This window comes from Octopus sinensis, linkage group LG24, assembly GCF_006345805.1.
Source record: "Octopus sinensis linkage group LG24, ASM634580v1, whole genome shotgun sequence".
NCBI lineage: Eukaryota > Metazoa > Mollusca > Cephalopoda > Octopoda > Octopodidae > Octopus > Octopus sinensis.
The window spans coordinates 3,532,724-3,555,734 of NC_043020.1; the positions used below are offsets into that span (position 1 = coordinate 3,532,724).

At 38.0% G+C, this 23,011-nt stretch overlaps 1 protein-coding gene across 3 annotated transcripts in view; it reads left to right on the forward strand.

The window, feature by feature from the left end:
- Positions 1-1,279: 1,279 nt before the first annotated feature.
- The window catches only part of LOC115224127 (sulfotransferase 6B1-like), a 24,997-nt gene continuing 3,265 nt past the window's right edge, over positions 1,280-23,011 (forward strand). Inside the window, exons 1-6 of one of the 3 annotated variants that reach the window (XM_036512888.1) lie at positions 1,280-1,791; positions 8,463-8,780; positions 14,710-14,807; positions 16,661-16,841; positions 18,556-18,710; positions 18,751-19,445. In XM_036512888.1, the coding sequence (XP_036368781.1) occupies positions 1,548-1,791; positions 8,463-8,780; positions 14,710-14,807; positions 16,661-16,841; positions 18,556-18,668 (954 nt within the window). In that variant the 5' untranslated portion in view covers positions 1,280-1,547 and the 3' untranslated portion in view covers positions 18,669-18,710; positions 18,751-19,445. Of the gene's footprint in view, positions 1,792-8,462; positions 8,781-14,709; positions 14,808-16,660; positions 16,842-18,555; positions 19,446-23,011 lie in introns of those variants that run through there. The other 2 variants (XR_005003679.1, XM_029794932.2) reach the window with 2 other exon arrangements.

A 23,011-nucleotide genomic window follows, 5' to 3' on the forward strand; every position in this document is an offset into this window, starting at 1 on the left:
GATTCAGTTTCAGGCTTGTCACTTTCGTCCGTTTCTTTCTTTGCAAAACTTTATTCAATCAGAAAACAGGATTTGAAAGAATATATTGTCAACTGTAAACACTCGGCGAGGTGACAGAGGACACGCCCGCGCGCGACGTATTTATGTATGTACGTGTGTGTATATTAGATCTCGTATATATCTATGTATAATTCGATAGAAATAAATTTAATGCATCAAATTAATGCCGCCCAGAGTGAATACAAATACATAAAACAGAACACACTCGCACATATACACACGGGTACAAGCATTATCCCACAACGAAGTTCCTTTCTACAGTTCGTCTCTCATAAATCCTGCCCCACCCACAGACTGGGCGGTGAGCTGGCAGACACGTTAGCACACCGGGCGAAATACTTAACGGTATTTCGCTTGTCGTTACGTTGTGAGTTCAAATTCCGCCGAGGTTGACTTTGCCTTTCATCCTTTCGGGGTCGATAAATTAAGTACCAGTTACGCACTGGAGTCGATGTAATCGACTTAATACCTATGTCTGTCCTTGTTTGTCCCCTCTATGTTTAGCCCCTTGTGGGTAATAAAGAAATAGGTATGTAAATTCAGCCTTAAATGACTAACCCTATCATGGACAAGCATCATGTTCAGGGCAAGTGTTATCACCATGGCCTCTTATAATGGCTTGGAAACCAGCTAACTGGCTCTATGAGTCATAAAACTCAAGACAGACCTTATTTAAAGGATCAATGTTCTGCTAGGTAAAGGTCGTAAGGTTTGAGAGAGTGTCAGTGTCTTCTCATGGCTGTATGAGTACCCCCGGTCTTGCGAGTGACGACCATAGTTGTACTCTTCAAGGCAACAACCAACAAGTAAGATATACGGGTAGAAGATCATCAAAAACTGAAAAAAAAAAAGAAAACAGAATAGATAACCTAAATTAGTTGGCAAATATTTTCTCTGAGTGGTTTTACCCTCTAACCTCCTTATCTTCAATGAGGCATCATAAACAGACATATCATACATAACCATACATAAACACCTCTTCATATACAGAACCTCACCATTTTTCCCGCTCACACTCTCTCTTTTACTCATACCGCTACGCGACACACACACACACACACACACACACACACACACACACACACACACACGTATCTATAGAAAATGATTGTAAATAAAAAGATATATAAATGTGTGTAGCTTAATGCTGACCAATAGTGATTGTATTGTTTCTCCTGTATAACTGATTGCATGTCACATGCATGTATTTACACACACACACACACACACACACACGCACACACACACACACACACACACACACACTATGAACACTAAAAAGAAAAAAAAGAACAAAAAACCCCGTTCTTTTTTTATTCAATCATTGACGTAGACAATAAACAAGGGTGGGGGCGTGATTTGTCGCTGGAGATCAGCAGAGAAGCCTCCTGATATAGGCGGGTGAGCGACGATATTGTTCAAACATATTCCTGTCTGTCACCGGTAACTCGAGTTCCTTCAGTTAAGAACATCGCCACCAAGAAATCATGTCTGCATCGTCGTTGATGTCGTTGTTGGCCAAGTCAACATCATCACCGGAGGATTTGTTAAATAATGATATAATTAAACATTTTACCAAAATAGAAGATGAAGAGGGAAATAGCAAGTTTGTTATTTGCCATGATGGTGTCATCTACCCGCCAATTCCTTCACTTTTGGAATGTCTACCAAGAATTTCTACATTCAAGAAAAAGTCTGATGATGTTTTCATTTGCGCATATCCTTACAGCGGTAAGTGCGTTTTGATTTCTGTATTTCACGTGCTTGTGTGTACGTACTACATACATACAAGTGTGTATGTGTGTCAGTTTATGAAAAACTCTATTTTTGCATTCCTTTCAGTACAACTCTTGTATACGTTCATCTACTGTATAAACGCGAAACTCTCTGAAAGAGCGCATTCTTGAGAAATGTGACTTGCGAAATCTGCACCCCAAACACAATGTCGTCCGTAAAAAAAAAATTATACTAGAAATAACTCACTTTTAGATCGACAAATTTCCCACTCTCTGTTCATCTCCATCACTCTCTCTCTCTCCCTCTATATATCTGTATATATAAAAGGCAGGATGTGTGTGTGTGTACGTGAATGTAATTTATGCACGTCCACAAATTAGCACGCATGTCGCTCCAATTTGAGGAGGACATTCGTCATGATACAAGCTGTGCTTTCGTCAACTTATTTTTACCAGAATAGCAGTAAAACTAAATTTTCAACCAAAACTTTTAACAATTTCAAGTCGGAGAAATCACCAGTTTGCAAACAGGAGTTAAGTCCCCTTCTAGCGACGAGTAAGTTTTTGTTAAGACTTTTGTTGCTTTTTTCCATCGAGGAAAAAGTGTTTTGTTGATATACGGGCAACACACACGCGCACACACACAGACGAACATGTATGCGTACAAAAAACATGTATGCAATAGGTGTACGTACGTGTGTGTGTTGCCCATGTATATATATATATATATATATCTGTAAATATAATATGTGACAATTATTCGGTAGCCATGATAAAACTCGGAGTTTCGGATGTTGGGGCGGAAACCGCTAGCCACCATCTCTTCTATTATCTGGCCATCGAAAAAATGCTATGAAAGTGACCATTAAACAAAGGGAAATTACTATGTGATTGACCGTTATTAAGACAAAAGAGCTATTTGAATGACCGCTAAGTGAGGGGTGGGAGTAAAGGTAAGGGAGTAAAAATGTTCATAGTATTCACGTAAGCACGCATATCCATAGCTATACATGCACGCCCGCACACCCACGTACATGTGCCTATATGTATATACTCATCCACCCACATTTGAAACATACACATGCTCACCCATACATTCATCAAAAAATATATACATACCCGCGTACACGCTCGCACACACACACACACGTGCGCAAAAAGGTTCATACACACATTTTGCACACGTGTGTGCGTGTGTGTGTGTAGACGTGTGCGGGTATATGCGTATATAGCCATGTGTGTGTAAGTGCATACATGAATGTGCGAATCTAGATGTGTTTTACTCTTATTGCTTATTTTTTACACATTTTTCTGTATTTTGCCATTAGCCCTGTTTTTTCTTGTGCATTTTCATAGCATTGTTTTGATGGCCAGATAATTGAAGAGATGGCGGCAGCGGTTTCCGCTCCGACATCCAAAACTCGGAGTTTTATCATGGCTACCGAAAATTTGTCACATACTATATTTAGAGACACACACACACACATATATCATCATCATCATCATCGTTTAACGTCCGTTTTCCGCGCTAGCACGGGTTGGACGGTTTCGACCGGGGTCTGGGGAGCTCAGGACTGCCCCAGGCTCCAGTCTAGTCTGGCAGTGTTTCTACAGCTGGATGCCCTTCCTAACGCCAACCACTCCGCGAGTGTAGTGGGTGTTTTTTACGTGCCACCTGCACAGGTGCCAGAGGGGTCTGGCATCGGCCACGTTCGGATGGTGCTTTTTATGTGGGGGGGGGGTATAGAAATATATAGGGGAGCACCAGTGGGGAGGGGTGGTTCAGAGAAATGATGACAGGTTCTAGGCAAGTAGAACGTAGGATATCAAGAGAGGGGTAATGCATGGTGAAATAGCGTGTTGAATATATATATATTGAATATATATATATATATATTCAATTGCTGCATGGAAGGTGTTTATAAGCCATTTAAGAAACACACGAAAACTGTTAGATTCACTTCAACATTTAAATTTAATTTGTCAAAATATTTTTGTCGCTTTGCAGTACGAAATTTTGTCAGTGAACAGGTCGCGGTCTCAAGCGTATATAGACCTAACCACAAATAATCTTAAATATTCATGTCACAAAACGGTTGCCTGACTACCTCAATAATCATAGTAGAAAAAATTAAATAGTCAAACAAAAAATCTAGGTTGCTTTAAATTCACACATGCTGGATATTATATTGAAGTTTCTGTGACTACGCTTGTGGCTGAGTAGGTATATCTTGGGAAGCAACGACAAGGGTCGCATGAAAGAGATTCTTTCACGACTCCTTCGGGGAAAGGGTTCTCATCTTCCATGTATGTAATAGCATGTTTAAATCTCCCTGAGAACCAGGTTCGAGTGGGGAGGATTCAGCCACTTGCATGCTAATTCCAACTGGAAAACTTGTCATAACAAACAGAGTACAAGATTTTATGTAGGAGTTAAAAGTGACCCAGAATGTGACAAGGCTGCCCCCCCCCCCTTAGAATTGCTGGTACAACTAATTTTTGCCAGCCGAGTGGATTGGGGCGATGTGAAATAAAGGGTCTTGCTCAAGGACACAACATACTGCCAGGAATTGAACTCATGACCTTAGGATCATGAGCTGAATATGCAAACCACTGAGCCATATGGCTTCACAACTCATACACATATACATACATACTTACATACATAAATACACATACATACATACATACATAAATACATATGCACATATATACTATACACCCATACATATTCACACACAATCACACACACAAACTCATGCACACAGTATATTCTAAAGGATAGTTCCCAACTACTAAATTCCACTATTTGCCCTCTTAATCAACCTGATGCCATCGTAGAGGACACATGCAAAGATCTCAAATGTGGCTCTTAAAGGTTTTCAGCTTAAAGGTTTTCAGTTTCATTTATAATAACCCGAGAAAGGTATGTGTCTTTTATAACCTCATTCACTCAATCCTCTCCTTTATGGACAACAGAATGAATATAAGTAATTCAATATAAGTGTTATGTGAATATTTGGAATTTCATATATCTGGGGCCCAAAAGTAAGTGGGTCATGAAAGGCCCTTTCTGTTTGTGTTGACCTACTTACTTCTTTCCAAAGCAATTAAGTGTTGCAAATCAGACCACATGCACCAAAAATAAGCTTTTTTATATGGTTACTTTACTTGTTAGAAATGGTAACCAAAGCTCTTTAAAATCACATTTTACTGTGTTTTTTTAAGAGTTCATTTGGGTAGATATAATCCAGATTACACTATGTCTGATAAAAGGTGGAATGTCATGGTTCAGGTCTCTTTGATCACATGTTTGCTCAATTATGACTAGCTTCGGATTGAAAAAAAAAAACAGTACTATAGATAGTAAGCACAGGTGTGGCTGTGTGGAAAGTAGTTTGCTTCTTAACCACATGGTTCCAGGTTCAGTCCCACTGCATGGCACCTTGGGCAAGTGTTTTCTACTATAGCTAGGACTGACCAAAGCCTTGTGATTGGATTTGGAAGATGGAAACTGATAAAAGCCCAACCCACACACAATGTGCGTGTGTGTGTGTGTCCTTATGTCTGTGTTTGTCCCCAACCACCACTTGACAACCGGTGTTGGTGTGTTTACATCTTCATAAATTAGTGGCTTGGCAATAAGAGACTGGTAGAATAAGTACTAAGCTTTAAAAAAATAAGTCTTGTGGTCAATTTGTTCCACTAAAATACTTCAAGGTGGTGCTCCAGCATGGCCGCAGTCAAATGACTGAAATCAGTAAAAGATGAAAATATGGCGACAGCAACAACAATGATAACAAATACAACACTTAACCAAAACTTAGGCAGAAAGACAGAAAGAGACAAAAAGTGTGAATCTGGCAGATAAAGAATAATCTCCAAGACTTCATAAACAGTTCAGAATGGGAGGAAAGTTGCGGCAGTTTCTATGAATTCTGTAATTCTTGTGTTTATGACCAAACCATTTATCTGAGCGGGGACTAGAAAACTTTCTTTTTATAAATCATCATCATCATCATCATCGTTTAACGTCCGCTTTCCATGCTAGCACAGGTTGGACAGTTTGACCAGGGTCTGGGAAGCCAGAAGGCTGCACCAGGCTCAGTCTGATCTGGCAGCATTTCTACAGCTGGATGCCCTTCCTAATGCCAACCACTCCGTGAGTGTAGTGGGTGCTTTTTACATACCACCGGCACAGGTGCCAGGTGAGCCGGGCAACAGCCATGATCGGTTGAAGCTTTTTACATGCCGCCGGCAGGGAGGCCAGTCGAGGTGGCGCTGGCAACGGCCACGTTCGGATGGTTCTTTTACATGCCACCAGCACTGGTATCACAAAGACTGAAAATTCTTTGTGCTTATGTGTGTGTGTGTGTGTGTGTGTGTGTGTTAGTAAACAGAAATAACTAAAGCATAAGAGAGGAAAAACTAAGGAAAGAAGGGACTGACTTAAGAAGGGGATTAATCAAATGAAAAAAGTGAATGCAAAGAAGCTGAGTGAATTCTGCTGAAGGAACCCGAAGACCGTGTGGTGCTGTGAAGCTGGGGGGATAGGATAAAGTTTACCACCCCTGTAAGCTTATGGTAAAATTTGAACTCAGAATGCAAAGAGCCAGAAGTAATGTCTTATTCTAACTATTCTGGCTGACCTCAACCCTAGGCTGATACTGTATTTATCAACCTTTGGAAAGATGAAGAGCAACATTGACCTTGACCAGATTTGAACTCAGAATCACATAAGATATTTTGTCCACTGCTCTAATGGCTCTGCCACCAATTGGCTACATTGGCAGGGGATCAATGGTCAAGTGAAGTGACACAGAGATGGATGGATTAGTGATGAGTTAAACAATTGTGGTAGGCGGTAGGGAGGCAAGGCCAAAGGAATGAAGCTCATGGTGTTGTGTGGGGTATAAACAAACATGCCAACTTTCTCAGCTGCCCCTTTTACATATGACTTGGTAGCAGTTTTATGTGCTGGTGTAGTCACAAGAAGGCACCACCCCTGGTGTTCTTGGCTCCCTGCTCACCACTCTCAGGGTAGAGATAGTTAGTGTGAGCCCTGTGAATCAGAGTGGCTCTTCTAGTGGCACATCTCCCTCACCATCCTCCATGGTAATACCTTTTCCATTTTGTCTGCTGGGGCCATGAAGTGGTCTGAATTTACAAGAAGTTGAGAGAATAGAATTTCATAGCTTGCTACCAGCAGTTGGTCAGTATTTCAATGAAACACAATGCCCTCAACCACCACCACCACCACCACCATCACCAACATCATTATTACCTGCTTCCCTGCATCTTGTTGTGTTTCCTCAGGCAATATGTAAATATTGTATCCATAAGTTTAAAATCCTTGGCTTCAAGAACATCCTGTCTACCTGTCATGGTCTGAACTTAGTCGTAGTCTCTGAACTTATCAGAGCGTGTTGTTATACTTGAAGGGCTGTTAGCAAAAACTGCTTTGAATGTGTAACTGTAGGGGGAGTGGTAAGTTTGGTACTGTGAAAGGGATTGTTGTTTGAAAGGGAGTTTGAAAGAGATCGGCATTTCATTTCTTTGTTCTGCTCATTTGTTCTTAATACTTGATTACGCATATGATTTTCATTAGCTGACTTTCAAGATTCAGTACTCAGACACACACACACACACACACACAACACACACACACACACACACACACACACACACACACACACACACACACACACACACACACATACACACACACACGCAGACAACTTCAGCTTTATAGATATAGATTCATTCATAAACACAGTTAATATAAGGCAGCTATGATATAGTACAGTCGTTGATGAAATATGGTTACAGTACTTCACTGTAAAACACTGCAACATAAAATCGCTGTAAAACACTCCTACATAAAATCTTGTACTCATCAGGGAAAGAAAGAGAAACAAAATGCATCAATAAGACATTTTAACCGAATGTGATTACTGCAAATAGGATGAAGGGAAGAGTAGTAAGTTATTTAAAAAAAAAACAATTTATAGATATAAATTGAAAGGCAATTTACAGAAAGTGGAGGAGGAAGAAAGAAATTTCAGAAACCTAAAAGTGGAGAAATGTAGTGCAAGAGGTGAATAGGAATAAAGAAATATATTTAGTGGTAGTGAAATGCAAGAAGATAGTCGAAGGTCGAATTTTATAGACTGGTAGAAATTTCTTAAAGGAACTAAAAGTATATTTTTGCCAATATTTGCAATGATAAACGTGTTCTTTAAATGTGTTTACAAGAGGATTCTATGAGAACAGGATGAAATACAGTTCATCGTTATAGAGTGAACAAAAAGATGTACCTTTATCATAAAGAAAGGAACTAGATAAAATATTTCATTCCAAATCAAATTCTTTATCATGTTCCTTTAAAGACGAAATTAATTTACTAAGCCCAGTATTGTTGCGTTTCCTTCATCCCAGATGCAGGAATCATATTTGGTTAAAATGTCTAATTGATGCTGTTTGTTTCTTTTTTTTTCCCTGATGAGAAGATTGCAGTGTTTTACATCACCTTATTCCTTCTGGAATAATACCAATGTTTTCTTTGAAACATATGTTGGAAGTTTTATCTCCATTTATTATATGTATATATATATCTGTGTGTGTGTATGTATATTTATCTAATATATGTATTTATTTATCTTTCAGGAACTCATTGGATGTGGGAAGTGACCAGTATGATTTTAAGGAGGAAAGCTGAAAGAATAGGTGGTGTCAAAGAGGAAATGATGCTGGAAGTTATACCCCAGCCACAATTGGAAAACATAGAGTCCCCACGAGTGCTCAATACTCACATTTTGCCAAGTGTACTCCCTTCAGACGTAATATCTGAAGGCAAAATTATATTGATGATGCGTAACCCCAAGGATGTTGCTGTTTCTGCTTACAGGCAATTAACTGGTTCAATTTATAATACGTACGAAGGAAGTTTTTCGAATTTCTTCAATTTGTTTATAAAGGGTCAAGGTGAATATAACACATTATTTATGTTTAAACAAACATTTTACCCCCTAAAAACACTGCATCATAGGTCGTCAGGTCTCCTGCAGCACTACACATCGACAATCCAATCCAATCCTTTGTCCTCTCCTCAGTGAGATGCAACAACTTCAGCTCAGCTTTCATCATATCATTTCAAATTTTCCAAGAGTTTCATTGCTTGGAGTACATCTGTGTGTGTGTGTGTGTGTTTGTGTGTGTGTGTGTGTATGTGTGTGTGTGTGTGCGTGTGTGTATGTATATGTATATGTATTTGAGGAGACCTATTGAGTCAAGTACATCGACATCAAAATAAATATCAAATGGAAATTGTAGTTGTGATACCCGTGCTGGTGGCATGTAAAAAGCACCATCCGAAAGTGGCCGATGCCAGCACTGCCTTGACTGGCTTCTGTGCCGGTGGCACGTAATAAGCACCCACTACACTCACGGAGTGGTTGGCGTTAGGAAGGGCATCCAGCTGTAAAAACTCTGCCAAAACAGACAGAGTACCCTGGGGTAGTCTTCTACCTGGCCAGCCCCTCTCAACCATCCTACCCATGCATGAATGGAAGTTGGATATTAAACAATGATGATAATGATGATGATATGTATGTATGTATGTGTATATATATATATATATATATATATATAAAAGCACCAGTACAGTCCATAAAATGGTTGGCATATGGAAGGGCATCTGACTGTAGGCATAAGCAAAGTTTAGGTTAGTTAAAATGTGTTTGTGACATATTTCAACTGCTAAAAGGCACTGGTATTTTGGCAATTTCCTCAACTCGGTGATCTACTGGGACAAATAAGTCAACATTGTTGACTGTGTGTTTGATAAAGCTTATAGCTTTATAAGATCTGTTCAGAGTTGCCTCTTTTAGGTAATTCCCATTGATAAAAGCTAAGGAGCTAGAAACATCGATGTCTGGGAAACCTGATGGATAGGGACACTGAACAGATATGATGTTTTAACACCATTTTACCATATGAGAAAATTTTCTCTCCAGTAACTGCAGGGAATTCGTCTTTTAGCAGTTGAACTATGTCACAAACATATTTTAACAAACCTAGATTTTCCATCCATCTATCTGTCCGTCTGTCTGTCTGATGTATATATACATAAATGCCCTTAATTTAGTTACCAATATTAGATTCCGTAAGTACCATAACTCCTTTCAATCTAAAGTGAAGTCTGATATTAAGTTCAAAAAAGAAGTTCGTATTTTCTGATAAAACTAAAATAATCCGTATGAAGTTACGAATAATTTATACAATTAGTTGCCAAAAGACATTTCTACTAAATAAAAAGCGAACGTAGAAAAAAGATACTATGATGTTAATGTTGAGGCTAAATTCCTCACTAAACATAGTAATATTGGTGTTAGGTTAGAATGCTTAGCTAAGAGAGAGGCTTTTATTACGTTAAAAGACCATAAACCTAATTTTCATGATAATCCTACTTGTAGATTGATAAACTCAGCGAGATCTTTATTTGGGCAAATTGCTAAAAAATTTCTTAGAAACATTGAAATTAGAGAAATTCAACAGTGGAATAAAAGTTTTACTGTAATACTGGAATAACAAGCCTCGACTAGCCCCCGTGCCGGTGGCACGTAGCACCATCCGTTCGTGGCCGTTGCCAGCCTCGCCTGGCCCCTGTGCTGGTGGCACGTAAAAGCACCATCCGTTCGTGGTCATTGCCAGCCTCGCTTGGCCCCCGTGCCATTGGCACGTAAAAAGCACCATCCGTCCATGGCCATTTGCCAGCTCCGTCTGGCACCTGTGCGGGTGGCACGTAAAAAGCGCCCACTACACTCACGGAGTGGTTGGCGTTAGGAAGGGCGCATCCGGCTGTAGAAACTCTGCCAGATCAAGATTGGAGCCTGGTGCAGCCTTCTGGCTTCACAGACCCCAGTTGAACCGTCCAACCCATGCTAGCATGGAAAGTGGATGCTAAATGATGATGATGATGATGATGATGGCTAAATTCATCCGGTTTGATATTATAGACTTTTATCCCTCCATATCTAGATACTGCTTGATAAAGCCATTGTGTTTGCTATATCATAGGTTGATATTGGCTTTATAGACTGTAGACCTAAAGTTTATCAAGCGTGCGAGGAAAACACTTCAGTTCGGTTAAAGATTAGCATGGGTGAAAAGGTTGCATAATGATGAACTGTTTGATGTATCTATCATTACCAGCATCGCCTTACTGGCACCTGCGCTGGTGGTACGTGTAAAAGATTTGAGTGAGGTCATTGCCAGTACCGCCTGACTGGCATGCAAAAGCACCCACTACACTCTCAGAGTGGTTGGCGTTAGGAAGGGCATCCAGCTGTAGAAACTCTGCCAGATCAAGACTGGAGCCTGGTGCAGGCATCTGGTTCGCCAGTCCTCAGTCAAATTGTCCAACCCATGCTAGCATGGAAAGCGGACATTAAACGATGATGATGATGATGATGGGGCCATATGATAGTGCTGACATCTGTGATCTTGTGGGTTTGTTTAAAACGAACACATTGAGATCTAAGTACCCATCTCATGATGTTGGTCTATACCAATATGATGGTTTTGGTATTTCCCATGGGTGTGATGGTCACACCCTTGATAGATTTAAATAACAACTTATTTCTACCTTCAGCTAATTAGTCTTTAAAATTACAGTAGTGACTAATCTGTCTAGACCTGAACTCCTCATCTAAGCATTTCCATAAGCCTGATGAGAACCTCTCATACAAACATAAACAGTCTTGTCACCCCACCCCCTCCTTTAATATTTAAAAATCTGATTGCTAATAATGGTAACAGTGTGTCTAACCTGTCTTCCTCTTGAGAAATTTTTGAGAAAGCGGCCCCCTACAATGCCCTAGCCAATAGTGGCTTCAAAGATAAATTGATATATAATCCCTCTAATATTAATTAGAATAATAATAATTGACTTAGTGGCATCAAAGATAAAGTAATAGATATGTCCTCTAATATTAATTAGAATAATAATATTAAGAGACTTAAAAATAGGCCAAAGGAAATTATTTGGTTTGCTTCTCCTTTTCCCTTAAAATAAAAACTAACACAGGTAAAAGATTTCTGTCTCTGCGAGACAAACACTTTCCAGTAACAGGAAAATACTTTAATAGGCGTTCTGTGAAATGATCATAAAGCTGCTGCCCCAGTACCGAAAGCCTAAACCCAACTGTAACAGTCATGCCCCAGGATCCTGTCCACTCGACTAATGATGTATGATTAGATCTGTTGTAGACGAGGCAGAAGTCACTGCAACTCTAAATCACATTACAACAGATAAGAAGAACTATATTGTAAAGGGAAATTTAAAAATCGCTTTACCAACCACATAACCTCCTTCTGCCATAAGGACAAACGCAAGGATGGCTAACACCAGATGTGATGAAGTAGAAAACAATTAAGAAATCTGTTGTGTCTGGGGAGAGTCATTTTCTTTTTGTGCCTTATTATGTAACACACTCACTGGTAAAATTTCCACTTTTTTCTTATTTTTATGAAAGAAAAGGAAAAAAAGAAAGAAAGAAAAAAAGTGGAAATTTTACCGGTGAGTGTGTGACATTATAAGGCACAAAAAGAAAATGACTCTCCCCAGACACAACAGAATATGCTTCAACACACGAACTCATATAAAGAATCTTGCAAACCAAATCCCAAAATGAAATTGAGAAATCTATATCTTGTTAATGGATCAAATAAATGTAGGCTATATTTAGCTGAAAGAGCTCAGCTCCTGTTCACATCTAAGATCCATAACTTTCTACTGAACTCTAGGTCAGACATTTTCAGTGGTTGCAAGCTTATGTATAAATATATTTTGAAGAATTGGAAAATTCTGTCCATTCCTAATAAACTTGTTGAGATCTTTCCAGGTTTATAATTTAAGGTCTAAGGGAGATAACTCGTTTACCTTTTTTTAAACTTTTTACTTTCTACATATTAATATTTCTAAGTCTCCGTAAAGGAGTCTACAGTAGCGGTACATATATATATATATATATATATATATATCATCGTTTAACGTCCACTCTCCATGCTAGCATGGGTTGGACAAATGACTGAGGACTGACAAACCAGATGAGTGCACCAGGCTCCAGTCTGATCTGGCAGAGTTTCTACAGCTGGATGCCCTTCCTAACGCCAACCACTCCGAGTGTGTAGTGGGTGCTTTTACATGCCACCGGCACAGGGGCCAGTCAGGCGATGCTGGTAACGATTCTGCTCGAATGGTGTCTTTTATGTGCCATCGGTATGGAGGCCAGATAGCTGCTCTGGCAATGATGACGCTCGGATGGTGCTCTTAATACCCTACTAGCACGGGGCTCGAGTGCCATGGTTATAAACCATAAAAAGTTAGGAGATATTGAGAGCTGACTATATTTATTCAACCATTTGTCATTCTTAGGGTTTTACCCATTTTGTAGCCTTCTTTGTGTTGTGATAATTTCGGTGTGGAAGACACTATGCTTCCATATTTGCATCGATTTGTATCCTCTGCATTATGCAATACTATTGTATATTCACAAATCAATAAAAAAATAATAAAAAGCTGCTGCCATCAGATTGCCAGGACAGATCAAAGTTGAAGTGTTGGTGTAACCATGATGTTCTGCTGATCTGGTGGCAGCAGCTTTCTGTATCTGCACTGAATTTATTTGCATTAATTTCCCCGTTGAATTAATTTACACCAAACTTATTAAGATATGAACAAACCAAAGAGACACAACTCTTAATTTTCTTTTTTTTTCTCTTTTCATTTTTTCCTTTTACATTCCTCTCATCCTTTCTTCATGTTTTCTTAAAGACTGCTGAACTTCCTCATCCTTTCTTGTTTTTTTTTCAAAAGAGACCATCTATGTTCCCTTCTCATGCTTCCTGACTTTTTATAATTCCATTGATCAGATCTTCTGGATTTCTGCTGCATGGACACTCTACATGGCTCCTCTCTGGATTGGATTTCCGTGTGGACTGTTAGCCGAGACATTCAGAGGAGTTTTTGTGATAGTGACACAATTCTCTGAATCCAAAATGTTTGGCAGAAGAAACTGATAGAATAACTACCAGACGTAGAAAGAAAAAAACCAAAAAAAAAACCCCAAGGCACATAAATACTGGATTCAGTTTGTTTGCCTTGGAACCGTTGAAAGTGGTCGCCCAGAATTGCTGCAGTCCAGTGATGGAAACAGATGAAAGATAACAGATAATCATTGATTCAGAAATATAATTACTATACGTAAAATAACAAGGGAAACTGTGTGTGGTCACTTGATCTGCTCAAAATAGGGACCAAATCTCACACAAATTACATTTTCTCTTTTTAAAAAAACGAAGGATAGATTGGATAATGTTGACCTGAATACATTGTATTTGTAGAATGATAGAATGGTTAATACCTTTGATTAGGGGTCTGCTTGACCATGACTGCTGATCTGGTCCCAGATAACAACCAATGATAAATGGGGTAACTTCATTGTACTCATTTCCTCAGTCTGCTAGAAATGGAAGCTAAATCGAGGCTTAGATCACAGCATATTGTTTTTAAAGATAAAAGGAAGGCTACAAATATTGGATAACATAGTTCTAGACACACTCCAGAAAAGACAAGGTGGGCATGGTTGGAGCAGTTTTTATCATAAAATCAGCTGAGTCTTGGCTGGCAACAATATACAGATTTAATTAAGCTAGATGTTTTCTATTTTCTTTACCATTTTTCATGGTTTTGCTAAGAAATTGAATTCTGATTTCACAAAAAGACATTAAATTTCACTGCAAACAACAAGGAAAAAATCAAAATGCAACAAAAAACAAATAAGGAAAAAATAACAATATTCTTCAGCATTTATGTTGATTTGAAGCCGTCTTTTTTTTTGTCTCATTTCAGTGTTTTATGGTGACTATTTTAAATATCATTTATCATGGTTAAAGGCTATTCAAGACAAACCTAATGTGTTAATCGTCTCTTATGAAGAAGCTTCTCAGGTAAGAAGAAATGTAAAGTCTCACAATTTAAATTTCAAATACATACATAGATATATGTTGTTCAAATTTACAGAAAGCAAAAGACGAAGACAGGTGTAGGAAGAACCAGCAGGTTTGATGCTTGGGAAGAATGGAAAGGTCGTTGATATTTTGAGCCTATGCTCTTCAACGGAAAGGATTAAGAAGGGGAAAAAATAGAGAAAGAATGGAAAAAAAAAAAAAGACAGAGAGAGAAAAAAAATGTGTAGAGATTAATGGTTCAACATAGTGAAATGGCCAGAAGCAAGAGGCTGAATGAAAGGGAGATGATGATGATGATGATGATGGTGGCAGTGGTGGTGGTGGTGGTGGTGGTGGTGGTGGTGATGGTGGTGAAGTAAGGTAATGCAAGCATGTGAATGTATGTATGTGGAAGGAATTTGTGGAAGGGGAAGACCCAGGAAAACATGGAACCAAGTATTGAAGGCCAATCTCAAAACGCTGAGCCTTATGAAGGGGGATGAGAGAGGACTGAGATATATGTGGCATTTTGCTGTATTTTTGATAGCAAAGGACATAATCTACATAAACTGGGTAACCTCTGGTCAGATGGTCAACAAAGAGTACTCTCTGGGAGTTTTGAGGAAGTTCAGAAAGAAATTTCATCATAAAATACCAGAACACTTATACCAGTCCACAATTCCATTCTGGTAACCAACTCCTTGATAGAGATGGGCAGCAAAACTGTCCCTCCCCCTCCCCCCACAATCCAGACCTTGCTCCCTGTGAATTTTGGTTGCTCTCCAAGCTGAAGGAGTCTGTTGTAAGGGTCCTGGACATGTTTGGTTTGGAGGATTTCTATGGGGCCTTCACAAAATGGCTGGAGCACTACAACAAGTGCACTGATGTCAGAGGATAATCCCTTGAAGAAGATTAAAGTCTTGTACTTCTTTGAAGTTAATAAATGCCTCCACTGAAAATGTCTAAAAACTTCTGGAATGTACCTTGTGTAAATTACTTTAAGCAAAAACTATTGCCATTTACTTTCCTAGGAGGCAGGTTCAGGCCATTTTATTCTCAATGCTGTTAACACTCTGATAGAAAATGAAAAGCAAGCAAGTACCACATGTTCTCACATGAATTCAGAAAGACATGTATTTGCTGTAAAAACTGAACTCGTGACTGTAAACTTTAACCCCTGCAAGACTGATAGTGGGAAGGAACACAAGCAGGTATATGGAAGCACTCCGTAGGTTACGACGATGAGGGTTCCGGTTGATCCGAATCAACGGAACAGCCTGCTCGTGAAATTAACGTGTAAGTGGCTGAGCACTCCACAGACACGTGTACCCTTAACGTAGTTCTCGGGGATATTCAGCGTGACACAGAGAGTGACAAGGCCGGCCCTTTGAAATACAGGTACAACAGAAACAGGAAGTAAGAGTGAGAGAAAGTTGTGGTGAAAGAGTACAGCAGGGATCACCACCATCCCCTGCCGGAGCCTCGCGGAGCTTTAGGTGTTTTCGCTCAATAAACACTCACAACGCCCGGTCTGGGAATCGAAACCACGATCCTATGACCGCGAGTCCGCTGCCCTAACCACTGGGCCATTGCGCCTCCACTACAAGCAGGTATATATAAGAAGAGCAACTGTCAATCTTATTATGGCCTGACGTCAAATCCTACTGATAGTGACTGTAAGGTCATATGTCTTAAGTACAAGTTCACTAAACATCTCAAAAATGCCTACAATAAAATCTGTGACAAAATAGATAGCAGTAATTCATTTGGGGACTGTTTTATCAAGCAGAGGAGACTGGACGTAAGGGAGGTAACGAGGTTGATTTAAGTTCATATTTTCATTTTTATTTTAGGACCTTGAAAATGTTGTGTCTAAAATCGCTAAATTCCTTCAAGTTGAATTGGAACCAGACCTGTGCAAAGACATTGCTGACTTGTGCACATTTAAGAAGATGAAAGCTGAGAAGAAATCGGAAAATATCGGACCACTTCCTACAGTTTTATGGAAGCCAAATGTTTCATTTTACCGTACTGGTATGTTGACGGTTTTTTTTTCCTTTTTTGGTTTTGTTCATGTTATTAGTTATATCCTGGGTTCAAATTCAATTCAGCATGCATTAGAATCATTTAATTTCTTTTCCTTTTATATAATCCCACCAATATTATCACTGGTTCCTAGTATAAATAAACTGCTTTTTTTTAAATACAACCCTACCATCATAATTTCATGTAAGATTCTTTTGTTTAAAGCTACATCTAAACCAGTAGCTTAATGTAGTGTCTTCTACTATTGCCTTGGGCCAACAAAAGCCTTCTGACTGGATTTAGTAGATGAAACTTAAAGAAGCCTGCCATATATATATTATATATATATATATATATATATATATATATATATATATATATATATATTATATATATATATATATATATATATATTATATATATATATATGTACATGTATATATCTGTGTGTGTCTTTGTATCTGTGTTAGTCCCCCACCAATACTTGACAACTAGTATTGGTGTGTTTACATCCTTATAACTTAGCAGTTTGTCAAAAGAAACTAATAGAGTAAGTACTAGACTTGAAAAAAAAAAATCCTGGGGTCGATTTATCTGACTAAAGCCCCTTAAGGTGGTGCCCCAGCATGGCCATAGTTTAATGACTGAAACAAGTAAAAGATAAAAGACCCATCCATCCATGTCCTCCACCCACTATTCCTGTGATGGTCATGGCAGTAGAGTCATCAGGTGCCTCCTGCACAGGACCGTATCAGAAGCAACTGTCATTACATTTTCTGGCTGAATTCTCAAGCATGACTAACCGAGACTATGAATATAACCCAAACCTCTTATTCTTGGTCCAACCCTGCGTCTCCTGCCGGTTGGCTTGGCTTGAAGAATCCAGTTTTCCAGTCTTTTCCTTCAACATTTTAACAGCATGTCTTTAGTATCAATTCACAGAAGTAGTAACTTGATCTGAAGAGACACCCTGATTTCCCTGATCTCACCCTGTCGCATAACGGTATTCCAGAAATCCTTTGGAGAAACCTCATTTGGGCCACTTATATTTGTCATTGTACTTTTTGTTTATTACACAACATTTCTGACCAAAGGTGATGATAGGAACGAAAACTGAATTGAAAGACAGCAAGTTTGGCTTTTTTACCAATCTCTCCTCATCTGAGAATCAAATATTGAAGCTGGTGCATTTCTAATTTTGAAACAAATGTTTGTATCTGCGGCTGACCTCTTTGACTCTGCATAAATTTCTTTGCTGACTCTAACCACTATATCAAGTCTGTTATATTCACATTTGACAAACATTTTCTGTGAATATTCATTCCATCACCATTACATGAATTGATTGTGTGTGTGTGTGCATGCATTAATTACTTGTAGGGAACCGTTTTTCATGATGCACCCATGATACACTGCAAAGTATATTAAATGCTTTATAAGTCAATGCTGTGTCCTTCTGTGTTAGCAGTGCTATTAAATCACTTTTTAAGGTAATCACTACAGATTTTCTGTAGAAATTATTGACAGCATTGATTTATTATGACATTTATATTAGACGTATTCAGATACAAAACATTGTAACAAATCAGTGTTTGCTATAATCTCTATAGAAAATCTGGAGAGGTAACCGTAAAAAGCCTCTATGGACATACTTTCTCTTTCGTTTGTTTCCTTCATTATTTCACTGAGCGTCTAATAGAAACTGTTTCTTTATTCCACGCAGGTAAAGTTGCCACTTGGAAGAATTGGCTTACAGTGTCACAGAGTGAAAGATTAGATGAACGCCTCGATAAAGAACTGGAAGATTATGCCAACCTGATCCAATTCAATATCTAACCAGAATCCACATGATTAAGCATCTATATTTAAAAACTGTTTGTGTGTGTGTGTGTGTGTGTGTGTGTGTGTGTGTGTGTATGTGTGTGTGATTTAAGTTCTTTTGTAGAATTCAAGGGTTGTCACAAATAATGTATCAAGACATTTGCTTGGATTAAATCTGTTCCCTGGACTTGTGAGTATGTTAGTGTATGCATATGACTAGTTTTTTCTTTGTACTGATATACTTGTACTCTGGTTCACGATAGTGTGTGTGATTGCTTTTAATGTATGCATATAAGTATGTATGTATGAACACATGTATATACATATGTAAATACTAGCTGGTTTACTTGGTAATTCCCGGGGGTAAAGATGTTCTATTGAAACGCCATGTTACTCTGATATAAGAAAGCAATATTGTTATAACTGTCACAAAAGATGTATTTTCCGTCAAAAAACTGTCAGCTGGAAGAGGGAGAGATTGTTGGAGGTTGGAGAGAGTGGTTTTTGGAGGTTAGCAAGAAAGATTGTCAGAAGTTGGTGAGAGAGGTTGTACAAATATATGAATGAAGTGTTTGAAAAAAGTGCAATAATAATGTTCATACTCACTGATGGTCACTCTCAGTAACTGCCTTTAGCTTATGGAGTTCTTGTTTTTATAACTATCGAAAAGTAGCCAGAAGGATAGACATATCGTTGAGAACAAATGATTTTGTTGGAGGTTTGTTATCTCCATTCCAGCCAGTGGTGGCTAGAAAAGGTTAGAAGGGCCAAGTGGCAAAGACATTATTCTGCTTAGCGAAGGCATCTGGGAAATGTATAACTGCCGTCATTCACAAAAAAAATATTGTTTTACTGAGAGAAAAGTGCTGTTGAAGTGTTAAGTGAAATTTGGCAATCTAGGATCGAATCCATGCTATACCTGCGTGAAGCCACTATAAATACGTTGTGGAATAACAAATTTATCTGTTGTCATGGAAAAAGTGTAACTTTAAAAATGCAGAATTATTGGAGTAATTGGCATTCAAAAAAGTATGTATGTATAGAAATGTATGAATGAAGTCTTCAAGGTTTAAGATTCAAATTAAGGAAGTGCAATAATAATGTTTAGCAGTTCAAAACTGTGAGTAGTGAAATGCAGAATTAGGTCTGTTGATCGTGAGAATCAAATATTGATTGCTTTGCTAAAAACTGCTGGTGGTATGGGTTGTTTAAATAAAATATTAGTAATATGTAGTAGATAGAAGGATTCATTGGAGGAGTCCTGTTATCGATTTTTTCAACAATCTAAGTATGTCACAAGGTTTCCAGACATGAGTTCTACTCACGTGTCAAATAAAGTGATATTGTCTGCAAAAATTAGAAATTGGACACTAAAAAAAATCAATATTTAAAGTAATCGAACATAAACAATGAAATGGATTATTTCCCTTGAGTGTTTAAAAAATATATTGTGTTGGCGGTATGAGTTATTTCCTTTGGGTGTTTAAAAAAATAGTTATATGAGGTAGATATAAAGATCCCTTCCAGGGGCCATATTATCGATTTTTTCAACAATCTAAGTATGTCATGAGGTTTCCTGACATGAGTTCTACTTACCTGTCAAGTTACATCAAAATCAATAAAACGATCTTGGAGGAATTAGCTAACAACGCCACAAAAAAAAAACACATACCGATCTTCCACATATGTAGTAAATATTCACACATATGTATAAAATTGAAGTGAATCCTTCTTTTGTTTCAGTCAATTTAACTTTTCAGGCTTCTGGTTACTTGCATTGGTTGATGTATGCCTGCATGTGTGCATATTGTTTGTGTATGGATAACCTTGCACTCATCAGCATGCATGTCATGATAGAACACAAGTATAGGTTTCATAACTTTATGCGTGTGTGTTGATATGTATATTCCATATTTATGTATTTATATATTTACAATACATCTGTATGTGTGTGTGTGTGTGTGTGTGTGTGATTTTGTGCATATGTTCACCCAGAAATGTTTAACAACTTTTCCCTGTTCCTCTGATTTACCGTTTCTGGAGAATGCAAGCTGGTCTCTCTGTACACTTATGATTATAAGAACAAATAAAAATCTATTTCCTGGATGTAAGAGTTGTATGTTTCTCATTAATTCTCAATAGTTGTTGTCATTTTCAAGTTTCAAAGTGAAATTCATATCTGCGGGGAAACTGATCCCTCCAACGGCACACAACTTTTGCCCTCTGCCCCACACAACTGTATCTTGCTCATTGCATTTTCAATAGGTTGTTCCTCCTGTTTTTTTTTTATTTTTAAAGGTGAGTATAGTTTACAGATTGGTGTATGGTAGCCAAGGCAATCCTTTCTGCTTATAACATTGTATCGCACTGTGGTCCGTCTTAGCAATCATATCATGCCTCATAGGAAGGTTGTATCTTGCAAACATGGTTGGAGAACTGCTGATACAATGGGTGATATCTTCTACACTGTAACAGCACAACTGACACTTTCTATGACAGCGTTGAGGTTTAGAGGTATAGCAAAGATATTGCCTTCTAGATGAGATGTGATGTGTTTGTCACAGGTCCAGGTGAGCCAGAGATAGCTACAAGCCTTTGAGTTTCTGGTTTATGAGATATGTACTGATGCATGATTTTCTGCTGGTATGATGAGAATTTCTCTGCCAAGTCTCTGTTTAAAAAGGTCAATCCAGTCTGTCTGCCATCAGTCATCACATTCTGTGTATTTGCACCATATTCTGTGTGAATGTATTCCTGCAGAAATGCATTCAAGCAACCTGTATATTATTTACACATCATACTAAAGAATCCTATGGATCTATAGTTTTTGGCTACAGGTATTACCTGGTTTTGAAGGCGGCGAGCTGGCAGAAACGTTAGCACGCCGGGCAAAATGCGTAGCCGTATTTTGTCTGCCCCTACGTTCTGAGTTCAAATTCCGCCGAGGTCGACTTTGCCTTTCATCATTTCGGGGTTGATAAATTAAGTACCAGTTACGCACTGGGGTCGATGTAATCGACTTAATCCGTTTGTCTGTCCTTGTTTGTCCTCTCTGTGTTTAGCCCCTTGTGGGTAATAAAGAAATATGTTCTGTACAGAACTGTGTTACTACCATTTTTTAACCCTAGGAGATTATATGTATTTATATAAATTTATATGTACATGTATGTATAATCTCTCTCTCTCTCTCTCTCTCTCTCTATATATATATATATATATATATATATATATATATATATATATATATATATATATATATATATATATATTATAAAACAATAATTGAGAGGTTTAGCAACAAGTTGCTTAACCACATACCGAAAAATTTAGAAACAGCAGCCAAAAGACCGTTATTTCTTTTCGCTACAAAATATGACTCCATATGTTATATGGTATTGCCATTGATATGCTACAAAATAATATTCAACATATTTGGTAATAAAACCGATCTAGAACATGGAGCTTCATGAGTGTGAAGAAAAATACATACGTAAAAGAAAAGAAGAGCTTAGAGAGAAAAAGGAAAGGCTGAATATGTATAAATCATAACATTTTGCTTATGGTCTCTTTGGGATGTTGAGTATATATATATATATATATATACATACGTATTTAGATAGGGGTTGGTCTGTCTATAGCACTTATTCAGCATTACCTGGACACCTTATATATATATATATATATATAGATATATATGTGTTGTGTGTGTATATATATAGATATATATTATATATATATATATAGTTTACGAAAAAAAAACAAAGACGAAGACAGGTGTGTACAAAAAAACAGATGTATTAGTATAACGCTCAGAATAGAAAAAGTCTTTTACGTTTCGAGCCTATGCTCTTCTACAGAAAGGGACACAGAAAAAAACAAGGAGAGAAAAACGTGTGTAGTGGCTAACGATCTATATATAGATATATCATATGTAATATAAATATATGGTATGATATATATATATATATATACGTATATATGTATGTATGTATTATATATATGTATATATATATAATATATATATATATATATATATATATATATATGTATGATATCGTATGTGCCCATCTGCCCACATGCATGTGTCATTGTCATTATGTTTGTGTTTATATCTACCACCACTTGATAACTGGTGTTGGTTTGTTTGTGTCCCTGCAATTTAGCAGTTCAGCAATAAGTATAGAATGGATAAAAAACCAGGTTTTAAAAAGTGTACTGGGGCCGATTTGCTTGACTATCCCCTTCTAGGTGGTGCTGTAGTCCAATGGCCGTAGTCCAATGACTGAAAGAAGTAAAAAAAAAGAGAATAAAAATGCTGGGAACTTTTTTTCCCATTTACCGATACAGGAAGTGATGAT